This window comes from Oryctolagus cuniculus, chromosome 6, assembly GCF_051225735.1.
Source record: "Oryctolagus cuniculus isolate XC-2025 breed Fujian yellow rabbit chromosome 6, ASM5122573v1, whole genome shotgun sequence".
Taxonomy (NCBI): domain Eukaryota; kingdom Metazoa; phylum Chordata; class Mammalia; order Lagomorpha; family Leporidae; genus Oryctolagus; species Oryctolagus cuniculus.
This window is the reverse complement of record NC_142872.1, coordinates 22404099-22417758: the sequence shown is the minus strand read 5'-3', so window position 1 is coordinate 22417758 and position 13660 is coordinate 22404099. Positions and strand designations below refer to the sequence as shown.

The window sequence follows — 13660 nt, the reverse complement described above, 5'->3', positions numbered from 1 at the left end:
CATGCAATGACAATGTCAAGATCCTTATGGGTACAAGAACAAAGTCTATGTTACCTGTATCTAATTTGTGCTGTTTTTCTTGTTTTTCCTGGTTTACTTGTTGAACAGTTCGATCTAAGTCTATTCCTTGTAGCTTGGCTGCTTGCTGTGCAATTTTTCTTTCAACATCTTTAAGTTCCATCTGAAGAACAAAACAAAGTCTCTTCACCTAAGAAACTTACTTCATTATTGCTCAAAATCTTTTTATTTTCAAGATTTATTTATTTATTTGAAAGAGTTAGACACACACACACACACACACACACACAGAGGTCTTCCATCTGCTGGTTCACTCCCCAACTGGCCGCAATGGCCAGAGCTGAGCCGATTTGAAGCCAGGAGCTTCCTCCAGGTCTTCCCACGCAGGTGCAGGGGCCCCAGGACTTGGGCCATGTTCTACTGCTTTCCCAGGCCACAGCAGAGAGCTGGATCGGAAGTGGAGCAGCTGGGTCTTGGATTGGTGCCCACATGGGATGCCGGCACTGCAGGCAGAGGCTTTACCCACTATGCCACAGCCCCGGCCCCTCAAGATCTTTTTAGTAAAGCTGAATAAGATAAAAATAGACTAAACTTTCAGTAATCAAAATACATGATAGGAAGCTGACCAAAAATTAAAAACAAGGAGAATTACATCTTAATTTCCATAACTTATGAATTAAAAAATTGAACACAGAGAGGTAAACTAAAAAATTGTTCTTTGAGGTTACAGGAAGTTTAGGATGGGGCACTTTATTTTTTTTTCCAGAAATTTATTTAAGGGTCTGGCATGGTAGCGCATCAGGTTACACTATTATCTGCAAAACCCATTTGCTCTACTTCCGATCCAACTCCCTGCTAAGGTACCGGGGAAAGCAGCAGAAGATGGCCCAAGTCCTTGGGCCCTTACCTACCAGTGCACGACCCAGATGGAGTTCTAGGCTCCTGGCTTCAGCCTGGCTGAAGGCCCAGCTATTGCAGCCATTTGAGGAGTGAACCAGTAGAAGGAAGATCTCTGACTCTCCTTCTCTCTGTAACTCTGCCTTTCAAATAAATCATTTTTTAAAAAAAGATTTACTTATGTAATTGAAAGCATGGAGATGGAGAGACAGGGAGAGAAGGAGAGAGATTTTCCATCTGTTGGTTCTCTCCCCAAGTCACCAGGACAGACAGGGTTAGATGAGCCAGAAGCCAGGTGCCTGAAACTCCATCTGGGTCTCTCATGTGGGTGGCATGGGCCCAAGGATCTGGGCTATCTTTCACTGCTTTCCCAAGTGCCTTATGAGGGAACCAGATTACAAAATGGAAAAACCAGGACATGAACCCGCACCTATATGGGATGCTAGTGTTGCTGGCAGCAGCTTAATCTGCTGTGCCACAACACAAGCCCCAAGCTGGGGAATTCTGAATGCAACTGGTCCCTCAACACTAGTTACTATTATTAACACTCTAATCGCTTTTCTTATTCAAGTCACCATGAAATAAGTTTTATTCTGATTTAAACTAAACTTACCTGGAACCTCTCCATAATTGTAACATCTGTCAGACATACTTTAGCACTTTCTTCTTCAGGCATTATTGTACCCAACAGAGTTTCCTGTTCTTCTATGTCATTTTTTAGGCGCTGTATATCTCTATTGACATTCTGTAGTTTGTTTCTTAATTCTGGTATTTCCTTCTCTTTTAAATCAACTATGCTTTGCCTTAACAGAAAACACACAATTAAAAACAATCTGATGTCCCCATAAGTAGACTAAAGACACGTATTTTTTTGACAAGAATACAAGAAGTGACACTGAACCCCTTTCCGAGCATCACAGCAGCAGCTACGTGGTATCAATGCACTCACTACTTACTCACCTGGGGAAGGTGGCGTGACTCAGGTTTCTCCACTGTAAATAAAGTTCCTATTTTTCTCTTTGACTTACACACTGAAACTATGTAATTATACTGCTGAGTTTAGTATCTCTTGGTGGACCTTTCTTGCAGTAATTATTATTTTGCTGTTTGCCAAACTGGAAGATATTCTATAGATTAATTCCTTAAAATGATAAGGTCATACTGAGGCAAGTATTTTGGTGCAGTGGTTAAGCAACCAATTGGTATGATGGCATCCCATACAGCAGTACATAGCTTCAGGTCCTGGCTGAATTTCCCATTCAGCTTCCTGCTAACGCTCATCCTTGAAGGCAGCAGGTGATAATTCAAGTACTTGCAGCCTTGCCACCCACATAGGAGACCTGGATGGAATTATGGCCTCCCAGCTTCACCTGGTCCAGCCCCAGCTGCTGCAAGCACTTGGAGAACAAACCAGGGGACTGAAGATCACTCGTGAGTGCGCTTTCACTCTGTTGCTTTCAAATAAATAAAATTAAGTAAAAATCTTAAAAGTGTCAAGGTCGGCCGGCGCCGCGGCTCACTAGGCTAATCCTCCGCCTTGCGGCGCTGGCACACCGGGCTCCAGTCCTGGTCGGGGCGCCGGATTCTGTCCCGGTTGCCCCTCTTCCAGGCCAGCTCTCTGCTGTGGCCAGGGAGTACAGTGGAGGATGGCTCAAGTGCTTGGGCCCTGCACCCCATGGGAGACCAGGAGAAGCACCTGGCTCCTGCCATCGGATCAGTGCAGTGCGCCGGCCGCGGCGGCCATTGGAGGGTGAACCAACGACAAAAAGGAAGACCTTTCTCTCTCTCTCTCACTGTCCACTCTGCCTGTCAAAAAAAAAAAAAAGTGTCAAGGTCATGAAAGACAAAGAAAGATTGATGAGCTGTTACAGACTCAGGAGACTGAAGAGAAACAAAGGCAAGATACAGAAAAAGGGTATGAAAGGAAAACCTGTTAAAATTTGAATATGGTTTATGATTTAGTATCATTATATCAATGCTAATTTCCTGATTTGATAACTGTATCATGGTCACAGAAACTGTTAACATCAGGAGAAGCTGAGTGAAGGCATACCTAAATATTCTCTAGTACAGAATCATTCATATATATATATATATATATATTTAATTTACAGAGAGGATGGAAGGAAGCCTACCACTCAGCCAAACACTACCTATGATTAAGGTACTAAAACTGCCAGCCCATTTTACTGTTGCTACTCTATTGAATCACTGCCTCTCTGGTTCCATACTTACATTTTTGTTGACAACTCTAAAGCAATAAAATTTCCATACAGTCTTTTTCTAAAAATCTAGTTGATTTCAGAAGAATTTCAAATTCTTGTTTTAAATTAAATTAGTAAGGAAAGTTAAAGTGGTATAGTAAATTAGTCTCTAATGGGAGTATTACAAAAAGCTGAAAGAAAAACCCAAAAGCTCCTTTATACTATTACTAAATAATCTTTAAAAAATGTACACTATGATCAAGAAACATCAACCTGAACTGATCTGTGGCAAAAGACATATACTATTTTATATTGCAGAAATATGCAGAATTCTTATTTCACAGATACATATACTCATAAATGTCATGAAGAACTCTATGCTTATATTACTTCCTGAATATTGTGGTCAGAGACCAGTAGTTGATGTGAAATCATGCTCCCTATACCTAAAAAGTGGCACAGCTAAGAAGGACGAGTGACAGTCAAGCATTCACTAACTGGGGACATCTTTGTGGGGAACTACAGGAACACATACAATCCCAGCCCTATTACTACATTTTCATATACACATAAAAAAGCCCTTCAACAATGTGGTCCAGATTTTTGTACCTTCTTACCTGATGATTTTAAGATGCCCAAATACATATCCTACAAAAAAGTGAAGCCCCAGAGAATGGGCTACTGAGACCAATTAGGGTTCTCTGAGCTTTTCTTCCTCTCATTTTTATGACATTTTGTTATTTTCATAACTTTATTCTCATGGTCCACAACTGCTTTTTACTAATACTACATTCAACAAATTGTATGCATCTACGGGACATAATGTCATGTTTGAGGCATGTACACAATGTGCAGTGATTAAATCATGCTAATAACATATTCATCACCTCATCAATCATTTTTAAGATATTTGAAATATATTCCCTTTTGTTTTTTTCCTTCAGAAACTCAACCTATATTTTTAAGTTTTATTTATTTTTATTTGAAAGGCAGAGTAACAGAGAAAGAGAGACTGACACATCTTTCATCCCTTGGTTCACTCTCCAAATTGCAGCAGCAGTTGGGGCTGGCCAACCTGAAGCTAGAAACTGGACACTTAATCCAGGTCTCCCATATGGATGGCAGGTCATCATCTCCTGCCTCACAGGGTGTTCATCAGCAAGACGATTCAGAAGCAGAGCTGGGACTCGTACCCAGGTAATCCAATAGGATGCAGGTATCCCAAGCAACAGCTTAACTGCTGTACCAAAACGCCCAAGTAAGTTTATTTACCTATTTATTTATTTATTTGAAAGAGAAACAGAGGCAGGCATCTTCCTTCTGCTGGTTCACCCACCTCTCTCCCCAAGTGCCCATAACGGCTAGGGCTCGGCTAGGCCAAAGTTGGCAGACTGGATCTCAACACAGGACTCCCATGCAGATGCGTGTTACTTGCAACTTTACCTGCTGACTCCCAAAGTGAAAACTAGCAGGAAGTTGGAATAAGTAGTGGACCTAGAACTCTAATCAGCCACTCCATTTGCGATGCACGTGTCCCAGCTGGTGTATTTTTTTTTTAAAGACTTATTACTGGGCCCGGCATTGTGGCATTGTAGACTAAATGTCTGCCTGTGGCATGGGCATCCTCTATGGGTGCTAGTTCAAGTCCCAGCTGCTCCTCTTCCGATCCAGCCCTCTGCTATTGCCTGGGAAAGCAGAAGGTGGTCCAAGCTTGGGCTCCTGCACCTACATGGGAAACCCAGAAGAAGGTCCTTGTTCCTAGATTTGGATTGGCCAAGCTCCAGCTGTTGCGGCCATTTGGGGAGTGAACCAGCAGATGGAAGACCTCTCAAATAAATAAAATTTTTTAAGACTTATTTGTTTATTTGAAAGGCAGAGTCAGAAAAAGAGATCTTCCATCTGGTTCACTCTCCAAATGGCCTTAACAGCCGGAGCTGCACCAATCTGAAGCCAGGAGCCAGGAGCTTCTTCCAGGTCTACCACATGGACACAGGGGCCCAAGGACTTGGGCCATCTTCTACTGCTTTCCCTGGCCATAGTAGAGAGCTGGATCGGAAGTGGAGCAACCAGGACTCGAACCAGGCCCTTATGGGATATCCGCACTGCAGGCAGTAGCTTTAACAGCTACGCCACAACGCCGGCCCCTATTATTACTTTATTCATTTGAAAGGCAGGATTACAGAAAGAGAAGGAAAAAGAGACATCCTCCATCTGCTGGTTTATTCCCCAAACGGCCACAACAGCTGGAAAGGGGCCAAGGGCCAAGAGCTTCACCCAGGTTTCCTACATGGGTACAGGGGCCCAAGAATTTGGGTCAGCTTCCACTGCTTTCCCAGGCACATTAGCAGAGGACTGGATGGAAGTGGAGAATCTAGGACATGAACTGGCACCCATAAAGCCTATCAGCTTTGCAGGCAGCACCTTAACCCACCACACCACACCACCAGCCCCATACATGGTTGTTAACCACCGTGCCAGACACTCACCCATCAATGACCCTACTTTTAGACAGTTGTCTTTTCCACCCACAGGGGCTGGAGTTGTGGCCAGACATCTGCCTGCCCTCAGCATTCCTGCCAACACCTCAGCCCATGTCCAGGGCTTCCTCTGGCCCTTTTCCAGCTTTGGGTCCTCTAACTTAACGTGGACAACCAGAGTGGCACTGAGGCCACTACAGAAACATGGTCATCATGCAGATTAAGGTCAGCCATAGTTACTTTGACATTCCTCCCATCAACATATGGAATATCCTTTCTCACTGACTTTTGGCAGGCTCTGTGACTGTGACCAACAGAAAACGGGAGCAGTGCCACTGTGCATTTCTGGGCCTAAGTCTTAAGACACTTGGAGCTTCTACTTCCTGTTTCTTGGAATTCTTGTTTTTGGGACACACTGTTTGGTAAAGCAGCCACTATGCTGACAGAAGCCTAAGAAACATGCAGGGGCCATGTGAAAAACCCTTGTTTCACAGCCCCAGCTGAGCTCCAAGCCAACAGTCAGCATCTGCCTGATTGAGACTTCCAATGACTACATCCAATACTTGATGGAACCGCATGAAAGACCCCAAGTGGGAGCCACCCTACTGAGCTAAGTCATTCCATAGGGCCAAAAAAAAATCTAATTCATTGTCGTTAGGCACTAAGTTTTGAGGAGGTTTGTTACATAGCAATAACTGGAATAAACAGTTCTCATTCATTCAGTTATCAAAGTAATACATGACGAACTGTAGAGGGTCCAATAATGGAGTAAGACATGCACAGAAAGGATGCTCTGACAAGGATCCTGAAATTAACACAATGTTAATTTCTGCTATTTACAATAGATCTGTGACAGAACTAATGACACATTTCTTTTACATGCACCTTCTACCAACTTAAAATTTTACCTTTTATTTACCTTTTTTTCAAGACTCCATCTTATTTCTCTTCTTCCTTCTCATGCTCAAACTACTGCTACTGTCTGCTTATCACACTCTCTCTGCGGACCCCAATAGTCCAGTTTTCCCCCTTAATGCCTGCATTATTTATTTATTGCTGCATAACAAAATGCCCTAAAACATAGAAGCTTTAAAACAAGAGCACTTATTTTTCTCATAGGCATATGGCCAGGAAAAGAGCCTCTGACTTGAGGTCTCTCAGGAAGCTGCTGTCAAGCTATCAGCCATCTAAAAGCTGACTCCTGGGAAATCTGCTTTGACACTCACTTGTCAGAAGGCGTCAGGTACAGGCCATTAGGGCCACTCCACAGGGCTGCTCAAAATATGGCAGCTGGCTTCTCCTGGATCCCAGAGTGGGTATTGAGGGCAGATAACCTCATCTTGGAAGAGAAATGCAAACCACTTTTGTTCTATGTTACTGGTTATATCAGGGGTGGGGGTGGGGGCGCAAATGACCACAAGGCACAGATCACGGGGGATTATCTTAGAAGCTGGCTCCATAATGCTCATCCTTCTTAAACCTCTTCTTCTTTTCCTGAAATTCTTCCTTGGTTTTCCAAGACAATATACTCACCCAGTTTTTCTTGCAGTTTTTCTCACTCCAACCCATTCAATATATTAAGACCAGCTTAATGTTCCTAAAACACATCTTTCATTAAATCCCCTGAGGTGACTCTTCACTACCTATCAGAGACAACTAGAACTAGGCAGGAGCTTCACAAAGCCCTATCTTCCCAACTTAAAGACATCAATCCCCACAAATAATTCCCCCAACTCCCCATAATAATGCAATCACAGCAGAGGTCACATTCCCCTTCCCTTAGCATCCTGTCCAGAGTTCTTTCTCCCCTTTCCTGCTCTTAACTGAGTCAAACCAACTTCAGAGCTTTTACATTGCCCTTCCTGCCTCAACTGACAAGGCTTGGGATGACTGCATCCTGTGATAGTGTGCTTGGGTCTGAGTCCTGTCTGTCTCCAATCCAGCTTACTGGTAAAGATGCACATAAGGAGGTGGGAGATGGCCCAAGTGCTTGGGTCCCTCTATGTGGAGAGCCCAATAGATTGAAGATCTTCCTCTTTCTCTCTGCCTTTCAAATACAAAATAAACAATTTTTTTTAAAAAACACAAAATACTTTAATGATTTTGTACTGACTTCTCCTTTCTTAGCTAATGTATTTGTTTGAACTATTTTTCTGCACTTTATTAAGCCCAACTTTCTGAATGTAAAATTCTGGCAGCTTGTTTCCTTGAGGGTCATGTCTTAATAACTAGCTTTGTGCTCTCCATCTGGAAGACACCAAAGCTATCAGCACACATTCCCTAATTTCCTTTTATTTATAAATAGACCATCATTTGAATTTCTTACACAAGTGAGAGTAAGCATAAAATAACAAAAATCACCTAGGATCCATTTCTTTTAAAAGTGACAAAGACCTAAAAATAATAGTTTAAAATTTGTCTTTTGGAAGAGCCCTCAGTACCTTTTCTGCTAGGTTACAAACTGGTATGATAACGAACAGTTCTAAATACATGCCCTCAAGCCAAGTCTCAGGAATTATACCCACATATGACGATGCCAGCACCCTGTGCCAAGTTTAACAAACAAGGTTGTTAACAAAAAGTGATTCTTTTCAGCATATAAATAACATGATACAGGGCACACTGGCTCATAATCCTCATTTAAATTTTTTTTTTTTTAATTTTAAAGATTTATTTATTTATACATCAGGGAGAGCTAGAGAGAAGGAAAGACAAGAGAAATTTTCTACCCGCTGGTTCACTCCCCAAATGGCCTCAATGGCCAGGGATGAGTCAGGCTAAAACTAAGTTGGTGTCAGAGGCCAATGAACTTGGGCCATCCTCTACTGCTTTTCCAAGCCATTAGCAGGGAGCTGGATATGAGTGGAGCAGCTGAGACGTGAATAAGCACACATACGGGAGGCTGGCAGTGTCGCAGGTAGTAGCTTTACCCACCACACCATAAGCCCACCCTGTTCACTTTAATATATTCATTCAGGGGCCTGCACTGTGGCGCAGTAGGTTAATCCTCTGCCTTTGGAGCAAGCATCCCATATGAGCGCTGGTTCTAGTCTCGGCTGCCCGTCTTCCGATCCAGCTCTCTGCTATGGCCTGGGACGGCAGTAGAAGACAGCCTAAGTGCTTGAGCTCCTGCACCCATATAGGAGACCAGGAAGAATCACCTGGCTCCAGATCGGTGCAGCTCCGGCCGTTGCGGCAATTTGGGGCATGAACCAACGGAAGGAAGACCTCTGTATCTCCCTCTCACTGTCTGTAACTCTACCTCTCAAATAAATAAACAAAAATCTTAAAAAATATATCTATTCATTCAACATAACCTTTCTGAGTACTTGCCATATGCCAGGCACAGGACAACACCTTTTGCAGCATTGCTGCTACCTGCAGAGTTAACAGTAGAGCCCTGCTCCTCACCTCATGGGCACAAGTCCCAGCATTTCATCACGCCGCTTTTCCTTCTTCTTCAGTTCTGATTCTGTTGACTTGAGTTTATCTGGAGCAAGCCGCAGCTTAGATTGCAAATCACTGATGACTTCTTGTAATTCAGCCTCTGTCTGAAAAACTCTCTGACAGACGGGGCAACATGACTGGTTTTCATCTGTTAGCTGAGTAATGAACTGCGAGTAAACGGCTGTGGCTCCAGCAAGCATGGCTATTTTAAGAAAACAAATAGACTTTTGGTGAAGAAAATATGAAGTATCATTTCATCAACATGGTTACATCTGTTTCCATAAATAGATGCTTATTCTTCTTGCTTTATAGACATTACAAAACAAACAAAGGTTATCGGATATTTAAATCTTTTCCAAAAGTCATGATACATTCAGATTTGTATAAATTACTCTGGAATAACATACAGTAAGTTTAAACTTATTGGAAACCTTCTATGTGCTAGGAACTGTTCAAAGAGTTTGGTACCCCTATCTCATTTACTCCTCCTCAAAGCAACAGGTAATAGTTGTATCCTTATTTCATAGATGATGAATCTGAAACCTAAGGAGGTTCCAATATACTGCCCAAAGTAATGATGTGAGTAAGTTTAGAGACAAGATTCAAACTCAAGTCATTTGGCTCCACAACCAAGTTTTTTTTTTTTTTTTGACAGGCAGAGTGGACAGTGAGAGAGAGAGACAGAGAGAAAGGTCTTCCTTTGCCGTTGGTTCACCCTCCAACGGCCGCCGAGGTCAGCGCACTGCAGCCGGCGCACCACGCTGATCTGATGGCAGGAGCCAGGTACTTATCCTGGTCTCCCATGGGGTGCAGGGCCCAAGCACTTGGGCCATCTTCCACTGCACTCCCGGGCCACAGCAGAGAGCTGGCCTGGAAGAGGGGCAACCGGGACAGAATCCGGCGCCCCGACCGGGACTAGAACCCGGTGTGCCGGCACCGCAAGGCGGAGGATTAGCCTACTGAGCCGCGGCGCCGGCCCACAACCAAGTTTTAACATCTCCATCCTTAAAAGTCAACTGTGAATGAAAATTCAAAAGCTTCAAAATGCCTTAATGATATAAAGCAGGTAACTTACCTCGCTGTTTTGAGGATTTTTCAATTTCTTCTTTAAGTCTATCTAAGTCACTTTCAAAATCTTGGCTACCACAAACATCGAAAAGCTTGTCTTCATAACTGGACAACTGCTCTTCCTTTCTTTTTAGCTCATTATTTATATGATTTTTATTTTGTTCAGCTGAAGCTAGTTCCTTGCTAAAATAAAAGCAAATATAGATTATAAATTTAAAACATGAGAGGGGCTGGCGTTGTGGCACAGCGGGTTAAGACTCTGGCCTGAAGTGACAGCATCCCATATGGGCACTGGTTCTAATCCCAGCTGCTCCTCTTCAGATCCAGCTCTCTGCTATGGCCTAGGATAGCAGTGAAGGATGGCCCAAATCCTTGGGCCCCTGCACCCATGTGGGAGACCCAGAAGAAGCTCCTGGCTCCTGGCTTCAGATAAGCACAGCTCTGGCCACTGCGGCCAATTGGGGAGTGAACCATCAGATGGAAGACCTCTCTCTGTGTAACTCTTTCAAATAAAAATAAATAAATCTTTAAAAAAATAAAAATAAATAAATTTTAAACATGAGAAATCAGACTAAATGTTTGAGCAGTCAGATACATGACAAATTCTACTGAGAAATCATTGTAGGATTTAGTGTCGTGACAACACTCTACTTCTGCCTTACTTCTCCCATGGGACACTCACTCACCTGTCAATCCTGGTCATGGGACTAATGCTAGAAACATGTGCACAGGCAGAATTCTGCCTGGTTTCTGGGGATTCCTGGATTTAGATCTCAGGTTAAGAGCCTTGTCAAGAAGATGCTTGCTGGCTATGCTGCATGGAAGGAAGAAAAGAGTATTTTCCTCATTCCCCTCAGCCCTTACTCACCTGGGAAACCCCTTCCTTTGTCATCTACTTATCTCCTAATGGCTCACTCACTCTCATTCATCAAAGATTCTGCTTTCTAGTACACTTTATCTCCACCCCAACTCTTGAACATAATCCCAGGCCAACTTCAAGACTCACACATACAAGGTTTTTTTCAATATGCAGGTTATGATGTAGTAGTGAGTCTTATAATCAATTTAACCCATTGTACTCAGCATATTTTAAACAATGAAAAAGAATACAGTACAATATGTAAGAATAGACAAAGTAGAAATACTGTTTTGAGACATATGTTCCAGATCAATGTTGCATGCCCACATACTTCATCATACTATCCACTATGAGTAATAGCAAAATTTCAGAAAACATAACTGATGTAGATGCTTTCACCATTCTAGCCTTCACTGAATACTTCTCATCAAGGTCTCCAAAGACCTAAGTGCCAGGTGAAGCCTTCCTCTTGATCTAACTCTAAAACAGCGCTGAACGCTATCAACCATCTCTCCGAGAGGCAGTCTTCCCAAGGCACCCCACACACCACTCGTGCAAGGTTCTCACCCGAGGCTCCCCAGGCATGTCCCATTGTTCTGCACTTGCTCTTCTTTTTAAATAGTGGTGTTTATCGGAAGTCTAACTGTAACCTTTTCCTCTGTTTTCATAATCTTCTCAAGGTGACACAGCCATTGCTAATAAATTCAATTATCCTTTACATTATACCAATCTCCTGAACTTCAAACTCCAATGTTCTATTCTCTGACATCTCCGTAATACAAATTTTTTTTTATTTTTTATTTTTTCTTATTTTTTCACAGGCAGAGTGGACAGTGAGAGACAGACAGAGAGAAAGGTCTTCCTTTGCCGTTGGTTCACCCTCCAATGGCCGCCGCAGCTGGTGCGCTGCGGCCGGCGCACCGCGCTGATCTGATGGCAGGAGCCAGGTACTTCTCCTGGTCTCCCATGGGGTGCAGGGCCTAAGCACTTGAGCCATCCTCCACTGCACTCCCTGACCACAGCAGAGAGCTGGCCTGGAAGAGGGGCAACCGGGACAGAATCCAGCGCACTGACCAGGACTAGAACCCGGTGTGCCGGCGCTGCAAGGCGGAGGATTAGCCTAGTGAGCCGCAGCGCCGGCCCATAATACAAATTTAACATGGCCAAAGCCAAAACTGTCTTCTTCCTAAACAATCTATGTGGAATTTCTGGCCTTCTTGTCCAACTGCCAAATAAGGCAACAACTGAGAAAAATGACTGTTTTTTTAATGATGGATTACTCACAGAAATTCAAAGAATTCTAAAATTTTAAACCTCTGACTTAGGCCTACAAATTTCCAAAAGACAAGAGGTGCTAGTCACTATCTTCTATTACTGTACTTGTAAAATACAGAATCAAAGTCAATCAGTATGACATACAATTTCAAAAAATGACTTTAAAACACTTAAAAATGAAAGCATGAAAAGAGATACTTCTATTACATTTCCAGTATTGCAAGTACTTACTTCAATTTGGCAAGTCTGTCTCTGGTCTGATTAATTTCTTTGGATTTACTATGAAGCCAGTCTTCAAGCTGCTTTTTGTTAGGAAAATACCCCAACAGTGAAGTTAATTCATCACTATGCCTAGATTTTATTTTTCTAATTTGTTCATCTTTGTCAGCCTGTAAGTAAAAAAAAAAAAAAGATTCAAGAATAAACCCTGGCATCTCAATTATATGAGAAATAAACTGTGCAGTAACTTAAGTTCTAGGATTAAAAAAATCAAACTATAAAAAGGAATTCAGAAAATACAGCAATGTCTGTGTTTGTGTATATATTTCTGTGTTAATTTTTGTAATTCATAACTTATACACTTAAAAATCTAGAGTATTAAGTTTATTTAATGTCTAAAAGATAAAAGCCACTAACAACTCAATACTTTATAGCCTATCAATTCTATGAATGCAAGATAAACTATTTTAAATACCAAACAATATAATTAGAACAAGAAGAGAAGCCATACTTTGTCTTTGGTCAGCATCTCCATTTGAGTACGTGTTGTTGTATGATGATTTAACTGCTCCATCTCCTGGTCCAGTTTACGCAGGCTCCTATCTAGGTCTGATTTCTCATTTTGAAGGCTTATTACTTCTGTTTTAAGGGTTTCTACGTTACTGTTTTTCTCGGCCTTGCTCAACTCACGTTCCTAATCAATAATTCAAACAAGGGTACACATTTAAGAATGAGAAGTAAAATAATGGCGAAACATACCAGAAATTATGGTCAAAATATTACTGTTTGGTTATATCCAAAACAGAAAAACTATAAAGTATTATAAAGAAAAATCTATTAAAGTTATCTTACTATGTTACAATGGTAGAGATTTAATAAATAAACCTAGAATGCTCAAATAGGAATAACAATGAGAATTTGTGCACATTGAGGAGAAACATGTCCACATAGAGTGGCTTGCTAGTCAACAATTTTATTAAGTCTTCATTTACTCACTATTATTACCTGGCATGCACACACTACAAAATAGTGTGATGTGGTCCTTTCCACCTTCTCCTCACTCAAAGACAATACTATAATCAAGTGCTACACTGACAAAAACATGCTACAACAGTGAGATAGGGAGCAAAAATGTTTACTCGAATTACGAAGTGGGGACTTGCTGATCTTCAAGATGCTTACACTTTGATAATGGA

The 13660-nt window shown here is 42.1% G+C and overlaps 1 protein-coding gene across 4 annotated transcripts in view; it reads right to left on the bottom strand.

Moving 5' to 3' along the window:
* RAD50 (RAD50 double strand break repair protein) overlaps positions 1-13660 on the bottom strand; it is an 82175-nt gene that overhangs the window by 27004 nt on the left and 41511 nt on the right. For all 4 annotated transcript variants that reach the window (XM_051843300.3, XM_051843298.3, XM_089334590.1 and 1 more), the window contains 6 exon segments: positions 12976-13158; positions 12477-12634; positions 10119-10294; positions 9008-9245; positions 1529-1718; positions 55-181 (listed from right to left, as the gene is read on the bottom strand). In XM_051843300.3, coding sequence (XP_051699260.2) covers positions 55-181; positions 1529-1718; positions 9008-9245; positions 10119-10294; positions 12477-12634; positions 12976-13158 — 1072 coding nt within the window.